This window comes from Neodiprion fabricii, chromosome 2 (assembly GCF_021155785.1).
Source record: "Neodiprion fabricii isolate iyNeoFabr1 chromosome 2, iyNeoFabr1.1, whole genome shotgun sequence".
In the NCBI taxonomy this organism is placed as follows: Eukaryota; Metazoa; Arthropoda; class Insecta; order Hymenoptera; family Diprionidae; genus Neodiprion; species Neodiprion fabricii.
The window spans coordinates 11772118-11793253 of NC_060240.1; the positions used below are offsets into that span (position 1 = coordinate 11772118).

General features: G+C 36.6%; 5 protein-coding genes across 13 annotated transcripts; 3 read left to right on the forward strand and 2 right to left on the reverse strand.

Moving 5' to 3' along the window:
- Positions 1-89: 89 nt before the first annotated feature.
- LOC124176435 lies at positions 90-3855 on the reverse strand. Of its 3 annotated transcripts, none has more exons than XM_046557727.1 (3): positions 3276-3855; positions 1644-2652; positions 90-790 (listed from the first exon to the last, which is right to left on the reverse strand). In XM_046557727.1, exons 1-3 carry the CDS (start codon positions 3492-3494, stop codon positions 474-476), a joined length of 1545 nt encoding a protein of 514 aa, XP_046413683.1. In that variant the 5' UTR covers positions 3495-3855; the 3' UTR covers positions 90-473. The 3 variants fall into 3 exon arrangements, with proteins under 3 accessions (XP_046413683.1, XP_046413682.1, XP_046413684.1); XM_046557726.1 differs by having other exon boundaries at positions 1635-2652; XM_046557728.1 differs by having other exon boundaries at positions 1635-2674; positions 3276-3409.
- Positions 3856-8459: 4604 nt separating this feature from the next.
- LOC124176437 lies at positions 8460-9498 on the forward strand. The gene has a single exon (XM_046557733.1). It carries the CDS (start codon positions 8476-8478, stop codon positions 9415-9417), a length of 942 nt encoding a protein of 313 aa, XP_046413689.1. The 5' UTR covers positions 8460-8475; the 3' UTR covers positions 9418-9498.
- Positions 9499-9923: 425 nt separating this feature from the next.
- LOC124176441 (tetraspanin-7-like) lies at positions 9924-13087 on the forward strand. 3 transcript variants are annotated; one of them, XR_006869378.1, is made up of 6 exons: positions 9924-10368; positions 11319-11507; positions 11619-11789; positions 11864-11995; positions 12119-12341; positions 12595-13087. XR_006869378.1 is itself a non-coding variant. In XM_046557739.1 (5 exons), exons 1-5 carry the CDS (start codon positions 10291-10293, stop codon positions 12272-12274), a joined length of 726 nt encoding a protein of 241 aa, XP_046413695.1. In that variant the 5' UTR covers positions 10109-10290; the 3' UTR covers positions 12275-12520. The 3 variants fall into 3 exon arrangements, 1 of the variants encoding a protein (XP_046413695.1); XR_006869377.1 differs by lacking the exon at positions 12595-13087 and adding an exon at positions 12441-12520 and having other exon boundaries at positions 10082-10368; XM_046557739.1 differs by lacking the exon at positions 12595-13087 and having other exon boundaries at positions 10109-10368; positions 12119-12520.
- Positions 13088-13771: 684 nt separating this feature from the next.
- LOC124176440 (GATA zinc finger domain-containing protein 1) lies at positions 13772-17191 on the forward strand. Of its 3 annotated transcripts, none has more exons than XM_046557735.1 (4): positions 13772-14430; positions 15330-15532; positions 15694-15903; positions 16809-17191. In XM_046557735.1, exons 1-4 carry the CDS (start codon positions 14116-14118, stop codon positions 16846-16848), a joined length of 768 nt encoding a protein of 255 aa, XP_046413691.1. In that variant the 5' UTR covers positions 13772-14115; the 3' UTR covers positions 16849-17191. The 3 variants fall into 3 exon arrangements, with proteins under 3 accessions (XP_046413691.1, XP_046413692.1, XP_046413694.1); XM_046557736.1 differs by having other exon boundaries at positions 16926-17191; XM_046557738.1 differs by lacking the exon at positions 16809-17191 and having other exon boundaries at positions 15636-15882.
- LOC124176442 (AP-3 complex subunit sigma-2) lies at positions 16024-20497 on the reverse strand. 3 transcript variants are annotated; one of them, XM_046557740.1, is made up of 4 exons: positions 20342-20497; positions 19969-20242; positions 19370-19753; positions 16024-17196 (listed from the first exon to the last, which is right to left on the reverse strand). In XM_046557740.1, exons 2-4 carry the CDS (start codon positions 20071-20073, stop codon positions 17074-17076), a joined length of 612 nt encoding a protein of 203 aa, XP_046413696.1. In that variant the 5' UTR covers positions 20074-20242; positions 20342-20497; the 3' UTR covers positions 16024-17073. The 3 variants fall into 3 exon arrangements, with proteins under 3 accessions (XP_046413696.1, XP_046413699.1, XP_046413698.1); XM_046557743.1 differs by lacking the exons at positions 16024-17196; positions 20342-20497 and adding an exon at positions 17294-17961 and having other exon boundaries at positions 19969-20323; XM_046557742.1 differs by lacking the exons at positions 16024-17196; positions 20342-20497 and adding an exon at positions 17294-18066 and having other exon boundaries at positions 19969-20323.
- Positions 20498-21136: the final 639 nt, after the last annotated feature.

The following is a 21136-nucleotide window of genomic DNA, read 5'->3' on the forward strand; positions in this document are numbered from 1 at the left end:
AATTTTGATGCAAAAAGCTCATGATTCGTCTGTTGCAAAGTTATGGAATTTTTCTTCAAATAGGTAAGAGCAATTTTGTGCAAAAAAACAAGGGTCGAGTCATTTTATTGTAACAATCACATATATGTACATATATACATTGGAAGTGAGTAAATATAAAACTAGAGGCAAAGAAACAAACCAGAATTTTGTGTGTTTATTCCCGACTCAACTGTAATGGCCACTTTATTCACCTGAAAAGCGGGATGAAAGTAGCAAGTTTCTCGCACTAATGGGGTAACCACTTTTTCAAATCAATAAAGTGGTCACAGTTGAGTCAGGAATAATATCCCACATGCAACACGGGAATATAACGGGTTATTCGCTTGTTACATAATATACTGTGTTTTTCAACTCCTAACCAATTCGTTCTGAGGCATCCTGAATCATGTCATCAATTCTTGAAATTCTGGTATAATCCTATTGGCAACATTTCATTTTGAACCCGCTAGGAGTGATTTGAGTCTGTTTTTGAAATTGAACCGAATTTCGTTCAGACGTCGATTGTGCCTGTTTATTTTCTTCAATGATCTCCTCAACCTTTCAATTTCCTTTTGTTTTTCCAGAAGCATATTGTAGATAGGCTCCCTATTTCTTCTTTGAGCCAAGGCGACGTTCAGACTTGCACATTTTGAGCATTTTGAAGACTTGTTGTTCATGACGAGGGGACATTCCATGTGTCTCCATTTCACTGTATCCACATACGCAATTCCCATTCTAACAGCTTCGAAGTCTTGAACGTTTGGACCCCCTACCATGAAAATTTAATAGGTAGATTCAAGTGAACAAGGGTATGTTAACCAATTACTAAAGTTCTAAAAACTGTTTACTTTTCCCTGGAAGACATTTGTTAGGAATACTCAAATAATTTTATCTATCAATCCAGTATTTCAACCAGAAACAGCATTTGTTTCACTTTTATCTGAAGAATTTGTACACAGCCAAAAATTTTTTGCCAAAGGACATCTCCCACATTCAATTTTAGAATATTGCTTTTTGAAGAAATTAAAAGTTATCCCATTTAAATAACATCGGAAAGATATTGTCATTTTTTAAAATTCTTATCACTCAGCCATATTTAATGATATGGATTTAATCTTGGAAGTATTTTATAGAAAATTTAATTTTGTACAAAAATGTCTTGTACACAAAATCTCTAACTCAAACAGTTCAATAAGCATCGATAGTCAATTTTATGTAAAGATTCATTTACAAACATTTTTAGTGGCTCAGCTATTTCTTTAATTCATATCATTTCATATTTCTATAACTTCACGACAATTATTCAAATCATAAGTTTTGTAGGCAATTCACTCTCCCTAAAAATGGTTCCGCTAATCAATTGACTTTACAATAAAAATGTGAATAACTCTTTCGTAAGATCAAGTCTATATCATCAAGTGTAGCTGAGAAGTAACAATTGAACAAAAAAACGCGATCTTACCAATGTCATTTAAGTGGGCAAACTCTGTATTCTAGGATTGATAATTTAAAACTTGATTTAAGAGATATCCTTCTCCAAGGATTTTATTTATATTTTTTGATATGTAAAGCAAGTTTTACAGACCAGAGTGATCTGAAACAATATTGCTTACAATCAATACCTTCACAGATATTCCGCTGGTCCAATTCATCAACGAGTTCCTCAATATCAGATAAAGTATAGACTTTATTGGTTTTACCATTTCTCACAAGATTATGAAGGAACGGGTTTATTTTTCTGCTACCGACACTGCAGTGCATTATCATATCACTTCTTATGTACACTGCTTTGTTCACAATGGGTATGTGATTTGTTGAAAAATTCATGCAAAGGTAAACAACAGTCGTTGCATGTCCTTTCGATGTTACAAGAAATGACCAGCCTCGCGGTAGTGTAACTTCTGTGTAAATTTCAAGCAAATCTTCAAACAGCATTGTGTCATTTAGTACAGAGTTGGACATTTTTTCGCCACACTCTTTATCGACAGGGAATGTCAATGTTTCTGTGACAAGACAAGCGTCAATCTCTTGTCTTTTTTCCATCTCGCTGTCATCTTTCATACACTCGTCATTTTTGTGAACTTTGTACAACTTTAGGGGATCTTCTATTATTAATTCCTCTTTCAAAATTTCATTATTCTGTTCCATCTGAACACAATGAGCCAGAAGATTTCTTTCAGAATTTTCATTTCTCTCTTGTAACTTATCGACAATAATCGATGTCTCGCTTTTGTCGTTGTACATCTGTTTATAGTCAAAGATGAAATAATTATCAGCTTGACCAAATTCCGTGACTTCTATAGAGTCCGCAGATTTCTGTATCCGACCATCATCTGAATTCTGCATTCTGTTTTCATTGATGTAATCATCTGTTCGCTCCAACTGACTGAAGAGCACATGTCTCTTATCAGCAATACTGGTTTTCTCAAAGTTCGCCTCATTGGAATAGTTAAAACTAGATTCATTGACATGAGAATTAATTGATATAGACTCTTTGTAATTTTTTCTTCGAAGTAGATAATCACGGAACCCAGATTGATCAGGTATAATCATATTTGCTGAATTATTATCTTCTTTGATATCTAAACACGGAACTGCTCCAGCTCGCAATCTAAACTTTTTATACTTGATCTGAAATTTAATACGGTTACATCTTTGGTGAGAAATAGTGAAAGAAATTTTCCAGAAATTTAACATGTTTTTCGAAACTTTTGTGACAAGTTTTATGTTATTTCTGCTGGAAATGTTTCAATTATTCTAATAAGGTCTGAACAATCTCAAGAAATTCGACTGCGTTTCTGCAAGAACTCACCTTTTTTCAAATATTCATTTTCTATTGAAAATACAATAATTTCAGATGTTGTTTGCTGACTTTCTGACCAATTTATTCAACCGATTTCTAGAGGAAACTTTTATTTTTCAAAATTTTATGTTGTTTCAGACGTATAAAAAAAAAAATAGATTTTTTATGTTTCTATTTTCTAAAAATACCAAGCTATAACAAACTGCGAAAGGATATATTCAATGACATTAAATAATGATTAGTTTTTACAAATTTTTATGAAATATCAACGTGTTATCTACCTGTACTGAAATCAATTTTTCTGCATGAAACTTTGGATATTGAGTTAATAAGTGTAAGCAAACGAAGTGAATTGATTTGAATTTACTAGGTTAAGACCCAAAATTTTGAAAGGCTGTGGCGATTTTGATACAACGTAACTTGAGCGAAGCAATAAGGAATCGTTACTTACTCTGATAACGTGAGGCGGCACACCGCTGACCCAATGTGTGATTACATCAGATGATTTGAAGTGTTTACTGCAGATGTAAGTGTCATCAGTGACTGTGTAATTGGCGATGGGAATAACTTCCTGCCATTTTTTGCGTGTCTCTAGATCTTTTGGGGCAGAAAAAAAGCTGAAGGTTCGTATGTAGTTAGTTCTCTTGCAAAGAACGCATTTACGAGTCATCTTTTAAAACAAATATCTTTGGAAATCACAGTATAAGTCCATTGGCCTACAACAACAGATCAGTGGTACAGAAACTTCAACAGAAATATTGAAGTGAAGTGTAACAAGTTGCATTCAATATGACCAGCTCTCGATTTATTTCAGCCAATTCGTACTCCATCTGTTGATTCGTCGCTAATCGGTGTGCGAATTTAAAACTTTCATTGCTGCCAAGTGCCACTGTCGTTAAGTTTCACGAAAGTTATCTTATCAACGAATTTTGTAAGTAACTTCGCCGGCTGTAGCTAGCTGTTAGACACTCCGAGCTCTTCTTTTCCTTAATTCCTTTTTGTGACACTGTCTTTACACAGCTGTCATCAAAACGGTAGGTGGTGGGAGAAGCCCTCATATTAAAGTTGGTTTCGTCGTTCATCCTCTGGCCGCAGAAAGCGCTGACAGGTAGGGGTGTTTTGGAAATAAACGTTCATAACCTTGGACGTATTTCGAACTGAGTGCTAGCCTACGAAAAAATCCAATTTTTAGTGTGAATTTATTTTAATTATTGAATGTTTGAATTGTAACGCTATTTCAATTCAATCCAATCTGTGACACAAAATTCCGTCTCTATCCAATTATCGATTCTTTTCAAGAAATTTAAATTCAGTAATTCAAATTATTCCAGGTGAATTTAATTGTTAGGATTCGAATATAAAAAAATGGAAAGAAACCAAATTCGTAGCAGTATATACAAAATACTAAAATGATCAATTCGGATTGATTTTCGTATCATGTAATCAATTTCCAAGCTCATAAAATTCATGGTCAGTCAAATTTCGAAAATCTTGCTTATGCGTCTTGAAAATGTTGCACGTGTTTCAAAAATCTCACATGTCTCGCGAAAGTTTAAAATGGTATTTTGCATGTGTTTCTAAAATCTCACCAGCATTATCAGCGGAATCTCACGCGCATTGTCGTGTATTCGTGTTCCGATTAGCTGAGTGCCCAGTTTTCAGCTCAGAGGATGCATCGGTTTGAAAACCGATGATATAAGGAGTCATTTTTAATATACCTATAACTGAACAAGCTCATTGTGGAATCAATGGATCATCAAAAACAGCTAACAGCTGACTGTTCTGGCCTTTATATCAGCAAAGTTCTTAATAAGCTTCTCAAATGAGATTTTCTCTAGCAGGTCTGAATTAGCTGCAGAGAAACTTAGGTGAGAGAGTCTTTCTTCACCAATCGAGTTTGTCAAATAATTGTTTACTCTCCTTAATATTGAAAAGGAGTGTTCCCCACTAGCATTTGTTGCCAGAATGCCCACATATATTCGGAAGAGTTTTTCTACGTTTAGATAACTTGCAACGAGCCCCTTACTACGAATAATTTTCAGAATTTTATGTCAAACTGATAATATACAGCACTTATACGTTGTGAGGTCCGGCGCTTCGGTGATCTGGGCTAAAGCCCTGGTAGCCCATGTCTTAAGACGACCCTGCTGATAGCCGTAGTTGCCGCCGATTCTACTTTGTGAGAACGCTTATTAATTTAGAGATTGATAATACCACGGTCGTCCCTAATTATTCTGCAAGTATCCCGATACAACAGGACGAGCAGTTTGTTTGAGTTAGCTCATTATGAACGTATTTTTTCGATGGGTCGTGATTAATAGTTAATCGATAGGAAAAATATTCGTTAATCAATGTGCTACAGAATAAATGTTTTAGTTTATTTAATTATTTTGAACGCCCATTGTGAGTTGAACGCTCGCAATGCCAGTTCCTCCTTGACACTTGACATTTTACACTAAATCTTTACTTATAAATTTTGACTCACGCAGAAAAGTTGGAAACATATTCTGATTATTACAATAAAACAAGCTGAATTATTCAGGAATAAGATCTTTATAAGTTTATGAGCTGAATTTTACCATAGGCATATTAACGTAATTCTATTAAAATCATTTGTGCCAATCATGGTACAGTACTCTGTGATTATACCGTTCTACTGCCTTTATCATTCTGAAAATTTAATGCCAGCCGCGCGCAAAGTGCACATGATTCTAGTTCTTGTAAAATTTTGATTGACCTTCATCAAGCTGAATCTATTTAATATGTTTTAACCTTTTTTTCGTTTACTGAGTAGCGGATACGTTCGGTTTGAAATAATTAATCTTCAAACAATTTCTTCATATAGCTTGTTCAATCACAATTATTTATTTCACTGCGGTACATGAGGCATTGTGATAACATGTATATTCAATTGGTAATATATTTACGACCAGGAATTATATTATAATTATTTGAACTATACGTCTAACTGACAGTAAACGATCTTAAATAAGGAAAAGATACATTGAACGAAGATGTTAATTATAACGACTTGATGCTGAACTTGTAACATTCAGTCGTGATTTCTACCGAATCGCATGTGCCCGTAGTCATCAAACTGCTCTCGTTTTCCAAACCTCATGTGACCATAGTCGTCTGATAATTGCCTTTTATTAAGCTCTGTAATATCTTCATCATCTCCAAGAATGTCGACGGTTGGATACCGCCTGAAAAACATCAATTCATACATTTTTGAACGGTACAAGATTGGCATAATACATTCAATTACGACCGCATGAAGGAAATAATGTATGTGCAGCGTTCAAAAATAAAAATATTCGAGGATACACTTTGAAAACAATTAAAAATTGCTGATACCAGCAGCATGACAATTTCATATCATTTTAACGGAACTGAAATGGTAAAATAAAAAATCATATGTATATAAATGGATGTTACCCAGGAAATAAAGGACGACCATAAAATCTTCGGTTAACGTTGGAAGCGGATTCTCTCACAGCGTGGGACTGGTGGCCATTCAGTAGCCAGGCAAAGATGACGGTGATCAAAATCAACGAGAACTTCATCGACATTGCAGTGCTGCTGGTATTCATTGAGCAGTAGACAGCTCAGTGCCAAGAAATAACTTCTGCTTGGTAATTTCCGTAAAGCAATTATACTGTTCGAAATAATTACAAACAACTACAACTTGATTTTTGTGCTGGGTGTTGTGACCGGTTGAAAGTCGGCGGATGAGTGCTACCGACCATATTTTAAACCTCCTATATATACTCGCTCCCTTTCGACAGCAAAGCGTGTTATGAATTTCAATTCGTGACTGATAAACAATTTTCTCTATGCTACTCCTGCACCCGCCACCCCGATTCAATAATATTTCAACATGCTGCGTGATTGGCAGGTACGGTAAACGAATTAACGACAGATGTAAGCCTCCCTCTGTACCTCCGTCTTTTTCATTTTCGAGGCTTACTTATCATTCCATAAGATAATCGAGGCTTTTCCCATCTTCGATGCTTGTAGATAACGTAGGTTGAGCTACATAATTATGAAAAAATTTCGTGCTCTTACTCAGGTCAAAATTTTATTCGGATAGAAAGTAAACCTCGAGTATCGGACAATTTACAGAAAGAGAGAAGGTGGCACAATTAAAACTGCAAGTCTAGAAATAAAAAAGTCTGCGAATAACTTGGAGGAGAAAGGTCAAGTGAACGTTTTTAAAGTATTGCGTTTTTCTCACTTTCATTTTATTGTAACGACGTTCAATTGAATACTAATGATCTCATCGGAAGTATCTGGATTTAAGGCTGTGGCGTTTTAAAGTGTTTCCAGATAAATTTTCCAAAATTAGACCAGCACAAAACTGGAGTTTCTTGAATCTGACTGATTGTTCAAATACAGTAGGACCTCTATATAACGAATTCCCATATAATGAAAAACTCCGTATAACGTAGAGAATATTATCCCTTGAGAAAAACTCTACATATCGAAAAAAATCTTCGATATAACGAAATTAATTTTCTGCGTTCTGGTCTCTATGAAACGAAATAGATTTTCCGTGTAATGGCCTTTATGAAACGAAATAAAATTCTATGAACATCAAGATAGCGAATATTATAACTGTACGCACTTCCATAACGAAATTTACTCTTTTCTTGAGGTCCTAAGCTCGGGATCGTACATCAACATTGTGAATAAACAGTCGTTATTTGGCTTCTATAGCTAATAGCCATGGGTAAGAAAACAAGACGAACTCTGATTATTAAAGGAAAACTAGACATTTTGAAAGCTGTACAAGATAACAACAATGATAAGAAGAGAAACATCACAGCCAAATTCAGAATTTCTCAAAGTACTCTCTCAACAATAATGAAAAATAAATTGAAGTTATTAGCTTGTAAGCTATCTAAGAAATTGAAACGAGAGAAACCGTCTGAGTTTCCAGAACTAGAAGACTCGATTGCAAGTGGTTCGTACAGTGCAAAGAACAAAATATACCCATCGGAGGTTGTCGGCCCGCTGATGATGTTTTTCATGTTTTAATTGTATTATAATTGAGAATCATGTCGATAGACAAACGGTTTTGAGGAAGAAGTAAACTAAAATAACACATTTTATGAATTTATTTACTACTGTGCATCGAATTGGTGTGATTATTGGTGAATAAATGGCCGCATTGAAATGGAAGCACGCGAATGGAGCGAATGAATTGGTATTCATTTTCGTTCCATGTGCTATTTCAAAACATCCTATCCCACGCTTGATTCACTCATTACTAACGATACGGGTGTTTTTTTTTCATGAAAATTCTTTACGCAGATATTAATTTACCTGCTTAGATCTCACGAGATTCAAATAAGATTTTGCCATGTTCGAATCGATAATTCGAGGGGAAAGATACCCTATATGTTCACGGGGGCAGATCAATTCCGATTAAGCAGCAGCACACAGCTCTCACACATGCATATTTGTACAGATTCCAATAACCTGCAGTAAACGAATAGCGGCAACTTATAGCGAAGTAAAAAAGTTCAAGGTTAGCTATTGCGGATTACAACTAGAGTCGACCTTAGCAATTTTGCAGGGCTTCGGTAGTTGAAGTGCTTCAAGTGAGGAAATAAATAACGTCGCATCGGTCCCGGGGGTTCACAAAAATGTCTGCAATTGTTCGTGAAGAGGCTACGACGCCGACGACACATCGAGGGTTATCGGATTGGTGGAACGAGGAGACTGAGTATGTGTTCCAAAGGATTGAGGAATGGGCCGCTTTAGCGCGAGGCTACAACCGCCTCAAATCGCAGAGGTATTCTCGAGGGCATCTGACCATGAAAGAAGAGCCAGGCGACACCAACTGGAGCATTTCGGCGAATAAGCTCGTGGTGGGAGACTGCGAATCTTGGAATCCTCGTTTTTACAGACTGGAACGTTCATGGAGACGAAAATCCCGGCCGGAAGAAGTGCGTATAAACTGTTGTGGCAGCCTGAATTACCAGTCGAACAATCGCGTGGACAGCCAGTGCCTGGAGGCGTATAGATACGACCACAGCATTTACTTCAAAACGATCGGCGACATTCGTGGCAGAAATCGAAACCGGAATTCCAGTCTTAAACGGGCCGAGAGTCCGAAAATCGCGGGGGAAATGGAATGTCACCGATGCGACGACGAACTTAGCGGGAAAAGTCCACTTCATGATGAAGATCAGCCGTCGAAAGCTGCGGGTACCCAAGTTTGGCCTATCACTGATTTGACGCAGATGAACTTGGAAGCCGACGAAAGTCAACGGTATTTGGACGATGAGTTAGAGGGAAATCTGCAGAATGATAATTACTGCAGCAGTGAGGATAATCTTAATAATAATAATCAGGCAAATAATAGCGTACAATTTACCGGTAATTCGATAACGCGGAAAACGGATCAACCGTTGTCACTTAAGCAGCGGTTGGTCAGTATTCGGAGAACCAGACAATCTCCCCGAAAAGTATCTCAGCCGACGATCGTTGGAGACAACAATGTTGTTTGGCCTGGAGTTCTGCTTAATTATAAAAAAAAAGGTGAGGCCGTCTGTTCGCCGCATCGTCATTCGATCAAAAAATAGTCATATTGTAGATTATTAATGTCTTGTCTTATATATAGATGTGATCAGTTCGTATAATAAATGCATAACCCATACCTGTTCGATCATATGGTCATAATATCTGTAAACAATGAAGTATTCGTTATTTTCTTCAATAGAACTAAAAATTTATCTTTTCGTCATCATTCATTCATGATTTGTATTTCCATGCATACTTCAGTTTGTATATGAAATGTAATTTGAATGATGTGCATATTTGGCTGTAAAAGGCAGTTAATATGAATATCTTCCGTGCCTCAAGAATTGGTGTTTTTCTCATAATATTTCATGAAATAAGGGAAAATTTCTGTGGCCAATGATTTTTCAGGTTAAAAAACCTATGTTCAAAGTGATTACCACCATACTGTATTTGGCGCAAGATTGAATTTCAGTAAACTTTGTAGATTATACTCAACTTTAATAACCCAGGTAGTATATTTGTCGAAATATCGACTATCGATTGACAAATTAAAACCGGCGTAATGTCAACAGATGAAAAATTTGCCTACATTATACTTTGGGATAACGTAGTACCTCTACATAAATTTTAGTAAAATCCATGATCCGAAGGCCAGATACTTTCCTTCTTCATAGATTTTTTGTAACTTTGACGACATAAAGAATTTTTTTGCAACTCAAAATTAGCAGCTGACCCTTTAAGGTAGAGCGCAGTACGTTTCGCATTTGATTGACGGGGAACGCATGCGCCCTAAAAACTTTTCCCCAACGCACCCATACATGGCTGACGGTACCGAGAGCTACTGCCGGGATCGATCGAGGCCGAAAGACCAGCAGTGCGTCGAGCCTGTTACCATCGTCCCGTTGAAACAGCGCGGAAATTTGGAATAAGTGAAAATGGGTAAACATCTGCAAACCGTTGCGGCAATGGCCTGCATGAAGACGCTGTTGATACTCTTCAATTTTGCTTTTGGGGTGGGTATATTTAACTTGTCTTAAATATACACATATTCATACGCCTCGATGCTGCCGTCAAAATTGAAGAAATATTGACGGAATCCGCCCAACTGTTGCATTTCCAACACAATCAGCGTTTAGCTTAATCTGATCGCCATGTATAGCATTGATTCACATGTGTTTGTGCGTTCTTTTTGAGAACTCAGCAGAAAAGTTCACGCTTCTTAATATCGTACAAGTTTTGGATTGGCAATGTTGCAATATTTTTAGAGTTTGTTTGTTATATTATTGTAGATTTAAATAACACAAAATGAAATAGGAGTTACGATTAGAGAAAGTTAAACTCTACATTGACCTGGTATCACAAAATTAAAGTTCAAAAGCTTGGCCAATGTATTCTGTGCCTCGATATTTGCATAATTTGCCTGAAACAATCAGCTGATTATCTCTTATGACGCCTCTATTGTCCTAACCACACCCAGATTAAGGATCCTGATAAGTTCGAGCTTTCATGGAATGATTAGATCAAGACTGAACTTCATTAGGGCGGTTAGGAAAAGTTCAAACATCCCTGTTACGGTTAAAATGATTTCGAAAATTCGTATGTGGTAAAAATAAGTTCATATATTACTAGGACAGTTAGTTTAAATACCCTCGGAGCTATCAAAATAATTTCGGTTATCCCCGGAACGGTTGGGAAGACATCGGTTATCCTTATTATCACAACGTTTAACGAGAACGTTCGTTATGAGTTTTGGTCCAGCGCAAAAACGACTGGTACCAAAACGTAATGCACTCTTCTGAAGTTACCATTACTTACACTGAAGGAATTTCGAATTAGGATGGTGCTTTGCTACTTATGAGTATGTATGTATGTACATTGTGCATTATACATACGCTAGCGAGAGAACGATGTAGTGATGATTTGCTGTTGAAAAATTCTAATCTGACACGGTGTGCTAATGCAGTGCACCGGAGTACTGATGCTGTGTGTTGGGATCTGGATGCGTATTCAGCTCCGAGAGTACGTAGATATGAGCATTGAAGGTAGCGGTGCAGCGCCTTTGGCTCTGGCCTGCCTCGGCATCCTCGTAGTCGTAGCTTCTATCTTGGCATGTTGTTGTACGGCACGTGGACATCCGGCACTCTTATACCTTGTAAGTATACATATAATACACGCATACAACTAACATCAACATATTACATGATAATCAGTATCTCTTGGATGAGAAGGTGGACTTATCGGTTTTCTATCCTTTTATCCCCAGTACGGAGCATTCTTGGCGGTTGTGGTACTCCTAGAGTTGGGATCAGGTGCCTCCGTTTATGCATATCGCAATGCTCTGACCGAGGGCTTCGATCAAGGGCTCAATGAAAGCTTGGTTCTCTATGTAGACGACCCCAACAAACACCATGATATCGATACCATGCAGTCTACCGTATGATATCCTAGTTCCTCTTTTATCGTGCAGCATTATCTTCTTCGATCAGTCAATTGTACACATTTTTACAGTTGCATTGCTGTGGAAACCGCGGCTACACTGACTGGCACTCCATAAACTTACCGGAAGAGATTCCTAAATCTTGCTGCAAGCAGCTTGAAAACCCGTGTGACTCTTCGAATCTGGATAACGTGTATACTCAGGTAAATACCATAAACATTGCGAAGTTTCCGATCTGTATTACATATTCTCATTCTCAGAATTGAAGGTCATAGGAACAGTTTTAGTTTATGGTGTCGAGAGTTTTGGATTAACGTTGTTTCCAGGGTTGCTACAACCGAGTTGTCGACTTCATAAACAGCAACATTGGGTTGGTGGCTGGTAGTGCTGTAGGTGTTGCATTCTTTCCTCTCATTGGAGTCTTCCTTGCTTGTTGTCTGGCTAGTAATATCAACAAAGCCAAATACGAGCAAGTTGCGTAATTGAATGACGCTGCGTGACGGTTAATCACGAGAGAACGCAATTAAACTAACAGAAACAAAAATCAAAGTAATTATGTTATCATAACTTATTCATTTATTGCTGTGAGCTTGCGTACATTCGCACTTATTTATTATGATATGTATCACTATATGATATTCATTTCAGTTTTGAAACTGTGTTGAAGTATCAGGATGCGGATGGGAGAGAAACTTATATATTATAATTATATGTCAATTAATCATTTATGAAATTTGTTTCTATACAACGAACATATACACATACAACTACAATGAATCCCAACTAATATTGATTGTTCGAGATTTCTACACATTGAGCGTCATTGAGAGAGAGGTGGTGCCTGAAATCTGGTAGCAGGCAGAACTGGAATCCTTGATTTCAGAAGAAGCATTCGGGTCATGGCAGTGAACAAACTACGCTTATTAAGTCGAATTTAATTACAAAACTGGCTTTTTATCGAATATTTTATTCTATATTAACTCAATGTCATGAAATGAAAACCGAAAAGCTTGTACGAAGTTTTCTGTGCTGTAAGCTTTAAGTGATTAATCTACTCGATCAGCTGATTACCGCTCACGTCGCCGTATTGTCTTAAGAGGATGTTATCATCAGTCCATACTGACCGCGATAAATGTCACTTATTTTGACCATTATCAAAGCCTCTGCAACACTGATGTAGAAATACCATAGCCAGCGCAATTCTACATGTAATGGCTATTACAAATATCAAAAAAAGTTTTCTTTCACGTAACAATAACGCCACGAAATGTATTCTTATAATTGAATTATCGCTTATTGCAGGAATACATTTCCTGGACTCAATTTTCGCATGAAACGAATGAGTTTCCAGATAGTTTTGTTCGGCATTGCACATAGAATTGCACTGACTGCGGCATTTTTTCATCAGTGCCGCATAGATTTTGACAATAGTAAAAGTGCCCAACATTTTACTCAGTCGGTAAAGCCAGACTATATTACCCCCTTAACTGCGCACACAGCCAAAATTCTAATCTTCAATGCATAAAATATGTCGTGATGGCCAGAATTTCGTAATTCTCTGTATATATGTCTAAACCTAATCGTAAGTCAGAAAGACTAGAGGATAGGAGGATGATCAGTTCTATAATTCCGGTGTTAGTATCGGTGAACTACTGGAACGCGCACTGCAGTCGTGGGGGTTCCGAAGACAGAGATAGCTCAAATTACAATCAATGAGACCACCTGTCTCTTTATATTAGTTACTGCGCATGCTCTGCACCGTCGAAGTAGAAATATTATCCTACCGCGACATCCACTTGTTTTCTCGTCACCGATTAAGGTGAGAGATCCAGCTTTAGATTGCTCTCTCTTTCTAAATACCGCTTCAGCTCGGTGCACAGACCGCGCAGTCTATCTCTATAAGTCTATGGTCCTTATCGTGACTGTAGCAATTCCACAAAACACAGCACCACGAAAGTAACACTCTTCGTGCACAGCCAGTCTGCACAGCACGTATTACGTCCTCAAGCGGGCAGGTTTGTGACGTCATAAGAGTTTGGCAGTGTGCTGTGGCCGTATATCGGACCGTGTTTGCAGGGCTGCGTACTGTCAGTAAAAAAGGAACATATCCAATGATTACCTTCGATATACTTTGTATCATATTTAAAGTGCACTTGGCTCAAATCTATCGCGTGGCGATGAAGCCTAGCCTGCGTAGTGAATCTGTGTAGGATCAGTGCGTGTACCACTATTGTGTTTACGAAAACACTAATTGTAAGGCAACACCGCAAGGCGAGAAATGTAAGTGTAAATCTATCCAGCGTAGATGTAAATAAAGAAAAAAATGCCGCTAGGAGTGAAGCCGAAGTGCACAAAATGCGAAAGTACAGACAGTATTTTATGGCACAGTACGGATGCCGGTAATATCTGTAATAATTGTTCCGAATCTGACCGTTGTGGGAATGCAATTGACGATGATGACAAAGCTAGCAATAATTCATCGAACAATGTCAATGCCACTGTGAAAAATGAGTCGAATGACACTAAACTGCAGCCTCGGAAAAGCACGAGAGTGACAAGGTACCTCAAAAGCAAACCCGTTACACAGCTGAAAGTTTTGCCTAAGGGTAAAGGACGCCGACATATTTTTAAAAAGACAGTAAGTTTTCAATATTATGACCATCTTAGGGAATCGAAATAAACGTTTCCCGTAAAGTTTCTATTGCTTGTGAGCAGAAAAGTCACATTTTTCGAGAACTCCATTTTGCATCAAAAATCTGAAAAATTTTATTTCTCGCGTTTCTATATATGTTCCTGACAATATCAGGTTTTGGAAAACTGGTATGAGTTTCTTAAAGGAGTTGTAAACCTTTAGGAAACTTGGAAACTTTTGAAGTTAAATTTTTTGAAATACAGTCGAAAAAGTCTACATATATGCGAAAGAATATTTTCAATAAAACTAGAATCATAATAATTCTTCACAAAAATTTTCTAAAAATATGGTTTTTCTGAGGGGTTAAATCACTGTTGAAATTGTGCACAACACATCTCCATTTCCTACAACTCCCCATACGTTTCCTTGCAACATTGCCTTGCAATATCTCCAAGCTGATCCCAAAAATTTCCAAATTCCTTCATTGTTTGCAAATATACCTAGAAATCCTCAAAAATGTCTAAAAATTCACCAAAATGTTCCCGTAATATCTCCTATTACCTGCCTTGTTATCTCCCTCTCAGGTTTTTCCATAAATCTCAAATATTCTGCATACAAGTTGAAGCTTTTCTATTTCGAAATTTCTTAACACTACTAAAATTTGCGACAGATTTTTCAGGACCTGTCATAATAATTAATATTCTGAATAAATTTATATAAATTTTGAAAGATTTCTGAGAAAAATTTTCGCTCAAGTGCGGTTTTTGAGGCACGAAAAAAATTCAATCGGTGCTACTTTAAACACCTTGACACACAAAAACTGTTGACGGTCATATTTAGATGAATCGGCAGATCAATTTTAACAATGGTCAATAGTTACAATGACTGATTTCTGCTTGCTGTAGCCAATCAAAGCTCCTGCAGCTGTTGCGACGCCAGTCACCAGTGACTACGTCTTTTATAAAGGTTCTTACATTCAAGTTGGAGATATAGTGTCCATGCAAGACATTGATGGCGGTATTTACTACGCTCAGATACGAGGGCTGCTGACGGATCAATATTGTGAGAAAAGCGCAGCAGTGACTTGGCTGATCCCAACAACTGCTAGGTAAAATATTATCTTCAAGTATTTATACCACAATACATTTTTATATGTAACAAGAATACCAGTTGATAGGAAAGAATTCGAATTTATTGTATATGTTACAAAGTTGTCGACAAGTGAGATGTAAAAGAGTGAACATTTTTCTTGTACAAAAACTGGTAAAGCCCTCCGCCAGAACATGGATTTTATCCCGAGACGTACCTAATCGGACCTGAGGAGGACTTGCCAAGAAAACTGGAGTGCATGGAATTCGTGATGCATGCACCATCCGATTACTACAAATTGAAAAATTCTCCGTATCCGCCACCGTTGACGGAGACCGGGGCTGGTTTTGTATGGACATCTTTGAAACACGAAATCAGTGTCCGTAAAAAGTAATATTTCATGTATATTTTTTATTAAATTTATTTAATTTTCCTATTAAGGAAGACGGATTTCAAACGAATTAAGAAAGTTGGCTCATAGTAAAAAATAAACCTTCACATTAATAAATGCTCAATAAAAAATATTTATTTGAAACTTTGATATAACTTTTATCGTCATCATCGTCATCATTAATTATACAGCTTTACACTTATCTGTTTGATATATTATATTTTATTATTATATAAAGATTTCATAACTTTACTAGCGAAAGTGATAAATTGGCCAAAACTGATTTTCATATTTCATTCAACCGTTGATATCAATTATCGGTGACTCATAAACGAGGACGCTTATTTATATCAAATATCGTTTACGATAATGCGTACATAATTTATTTATGCATTGATTTGCTGTACAATATTGCCCCTAATACTAGCAGATAGCTAGGCACTATAAAATACTAATAATGGTGAGTGAAAAATATTCACTGAACATTATATTGCCGACGTGGAATGAAAATTTAGGTGAATAATTCTCTCATTGGCAAACGCGATGGATATTGACATGTTAAAGAAAATTATTAGCTCTTTGAATCACGGATTCCACTAAAACTTCTAGGGGTGTTCCTTTGACCCAAAATATAGAACTCCAAAGGTTTAGTTTCATCTACTTGGCCTTCTTTCACGTAATTTACAATATATCAGATATTAGAAAATTCGCAGTCACTTCATATTGCTCTGAGTTCATATATTCGTTGACACTTGAATCAATGAGATCCTATCATTACAACTTCATCAACAGGTTTCGTTTATTACAGCATTTCACTGAGCAGATTGCTCATATAATCAATTGTAACCGGATTAAAGCAAGGCCTGTTATAATACACTATATGTTACAAGGCTCTATATTTTAGGCCAAGGAAACATACTGACAAGCTTGAGCAGAATCCGTGATTCAGAGGCTTAGTATTCTTGTTAGAACCGAAAGAAAGAAACGTCTCATTTTTATCCTTGATAACGATGGAACGCAGAGCAAGAAACCTGGTTTGACACCGCTGGGAGCATCCGGGCATTTTCATCTGTTTGGCCAGTGGAAAGAGACGCCGTTAACTGGACAGAGGAAACAACCTCAGCTGAAGGACTATCTAGTCAACTAGGCAAAAGCGATGTAACCGCCGGTCAGAACTTGAGGTCCTTTATTGCCTGTGGCAGGTCGGGTAGTTTCATGTCTTTTAACTGCTGCGGTATATTCATATTTTTCACTGCTGATACAGCCCGAGCTGGAGCTGCCGTTATTCCCGCCTGCCAGGGAAAATAATTCATCAATTAATCAGGTAGATTTATCAGCGTAATCGCTGGGACATTTACCTTTGAATATGCTCATATTTTTGTTCAAATGTATAACGATGATATTTTGTATAATCGAATATCAAACTCTTATAGTTTAGATTGATTTGAGCATGGGAAATATTGTTCTGAATTGATCTCATTGCATTAACATTGAAGTGTTCAACCAGCAATGACAAGTTTGTAATGTATGAAATATTTTGTGCAGGCAATTTGTTTTAATTATGCATATTATACAAATTCACTAATAATATTGATAATAATGTAAGAAGAAGACTAAAGAAGTGATTGACAATCGAAAATTTTGATAGGTACATAAAAAGAGTAGTAGAGGATTAATTAGGGAGATAGATGCAAATACATGGTTTACATTTTATTCACGTTATTGCTAGATACATTTTTACTAATTGTAAGGCACTAGTTCTTTTGAAATAAATCATACGTTACAAAATTCATGCAAAATATCATACACAATATTACATGAAAATTCAACTATATGTAAATGTACAATTATGTAAAAAACCGATGCGTATCATTGAAGTATCAAAGAAAAAAAAAAAAAAAGATCACAGACGAAATAGGAATGTTCACCTCACATATTTAGCCGGAATGATATTAAAATCAAAACAAACAAATCTTATTACTATTTGACTTTTAGGGAGGAGGTCCCAGAAGGACAATCGGACGAGGTGAGTAAGATCGCACTGATTTGTAAGCCCCCTAAAATTGAGTTTGAGTCAGTTCACTCGTGTAAAAAGCCATAACTACAAGAACATGTTCAGGAGCAATTGTTGGCGTGTAGGCAGTGTTGAAAAGAAAAGAACACTAAAAACAAAATAAATACAACAAATAATATAATTGAACTATTTCTGTTTTGCTCAAATTTTTTACACAGTACTGAGAAATTTTATGCATCCAAAGAAGGTACACCTTTATCGAATTCCAGAATATGTATTCAGATTTGTCAACCATGCAATGAAGAACACATGAAAACAAGCTTTAGGTTTCAGTTTGTGATAAGAAAATTTTCCAATATTTGATGGTGTCCTCAAGTGTCAAACTGCATTTTTTTCATTTTAATCGTCTGAAGTCTAAAATATTCTTTATTGATGGATAATATGGAAATTGTTTTAATTGATAGAGACGATTTTTGACAGATAAAAATGTGAGTCCCGTAGGTGTTGCTGGATTTTCCGTCAGCAGCTGACTACCCTAGCTCTGTGGGTTTGATTGGATATGTTAAAGTTAAGGACAATTAGGCCGTACAGTTTTAATCAAAAATGAGAGGAAGAAAAAAAAACTGTGTGAAAAATTTTTGGTAATGTTATTTGTGTCAATGTTAGTGAACAAAAAAAACAATATTCTTACTGCGTATTAGAAACAAATCTGAGCAAATTCGAATAACAACAGCGAGCATGTCTACAATTTGAGAGAAGGATTTGTATTTAGAATGTTCTCCCTTAAACTCTGGTATTTTATACTAGATTGTAATATTTCTGGACTCATTTTGCTAGCTGATCAGGCCACAATAATTTGTCTGGAAGACATTCAACAAATCTTACATTATGGTACCATTAAAATGCACAAATTCAATTATCGCCCGACATCTGTTGCTCCATGCTTACACTAATCTATTTAATTCACTCTGGAGATAGTCGTTTTTAATTTTTTTTTTTTGTGTGATTTCTGGAGATTTATCTCTGAGGTGAAAAAAAGAAGTCGACGAACATTAGAATGGAATAAAAAAAACAGTCAAGTTTTATAATTTCTAACATACTAACGATAAAACCTGTCAAATTGCTGATACCTTAACTTGGGTAATACAAATTCGCAAAATCATTTCTATCACATAATAGGGATGTTGTTTTATTCGAGTTCACTATCATTGGAACAAACAAAATTACTAGAGATTTTTTAAACGGTACCTTCTCATTTCTTAATTTTTGATTGAGATGGTAGAGCCCATGCATTTTTAAGATGATTAGTCATGTTCAAAACTTAAAAATTTTAACAGTTACAATCTAATGTAAGAAAAATTGAAGGATGTTTGCTAAACTGGTATACTGTGAGGAACGTTTAGTAAATGGAAAAGAGAAAAATGCAATAATGAAATAACAGAACTCCTCACCTCTTGTTTTTCTAGCTTGTTTTGGTCTTCGATTCGACTAAGGATTTCAGTCATGTTTGTTTCGAGTACCATGCCACCCATCACTAGTTCATTCAATATGTAATGAACTTTATCCACATGAAAAATAAGGTCCAATTCACAGACGTTCTCAAAGCATTTGTCCAGTGTTTCAACAAACACTTGTATCAGATCCAGAATTCCCAATTCAGATTCGGAACTGTCGACGCAGAAAACAAAGTACAAAGTCGCGTAGTGTCGGTATATCAGTTTGTAATCCGAACCCCCGATTAGGCTGCCTCCTTCCAAAAAATTACAGACGTTATCGTCTCGTTTTGACACGAGTTGGAACGTCTCTTTGATGATTTGTTGTTGCATGTCCTCGTTCTGAAGAAAACAAAGTGATATTGAAATGTAAAGTTTTCAATTTAAAGGTGAAATATTTTTCCGTTCCTCCCTCGCGCTGTCTGTCATACTTTCCGATAACTTCATTTCACGATATGAAATCGTATACATGAATTACAGTTATTAGAAAGAATCATACTTGATACTGACAGATGTCAAATTTTGGAGGATGCAAACGTTTATTACCAAATACTCACAAAGTACTGATAAAATTTTGACAGTCTGGGTTTGCCATGATTGTTGAACACTAAAATTGCCTTAATCATTTTGAAGCCACTTGTTTGTATAGAAACAGAATGCATAAAATTGTTATTACGTTGGTATATACATGGATTATATTAACGTGACATCGCTGTTTTAAGGTTACACTGAATTCTGGCAACTGTCGCCATTTTTAAAACGCCGCTCGTCCGCTAACCATTGAACACGCTATAAACAGTTCTGGAACCTTCAATGGTAGGGGTAGGTCGCCTATAGAAAACATGTTAGTAGTTCAATAGTCGCGCCACTGGCACGGACGGGGGGTTCGTATGTAAGACCACGTATGTGGTTCAGCACTGAAATACATACATTTGAGTGGTTCAGCCAAAAAACAGCACTAGTCGCCATACGCGGTTTAAATCAATATTGAGGTTATGTATGCCGTAGTATTAGAACCACAGCGACAACTAGTGGTCCTGCTAAAACCGAAACTTGGCCTTCCTAAACGACGCACATAATCGTGTGCTCCCAATATAGGAGTTTCCAGGCCTGTATGTAAGACCTTGTCTATGAAGTTGTATTGGACATTGACTAAAGATTGCTAGAGATAGCCAGCTAAGTGGGACATTTTGAAGTTCGTCGATAACAGGAGGGATGGGGCAGGTACTTGCAGTATCTAAATTTCACATCGTACCGACGAATTAACATTATAACTCAACGACGCAGGTGTTATGTTTAAGTTTGTAGGCGACATGCTACAGGCTGAAGTACTCCATTGCTAACGGAACCTACTCAGGAGAAAAATTAGTACAATCAACTTCTACGGACTTTGTTAATAACATCAGCGCGTCCCGCAAAATGCGCCTGATGGATTGGCAACACACTACAATTGTTTCAAATTTGCCCCAATTTTGCCGCGTGCCGCTTTCGATAGGATATTTAACCAGTTATGGAAAGTTTCTTTATTTCTTAATTTAATTTATTCTTTACGAAACTCGGTTTCCAAAAAGGGCTACTAAAGTAATGGAAGACTAATTTTGTAGATGAATCATTTTGAAATGTTCAACACGTGGAACTAGTAGTTCGTGTATTTTAGATTCGTTTTAGCAACTATATGATACGCATAAACAATATTAAGTGTGAATTTTTGGTTTATGATACTAA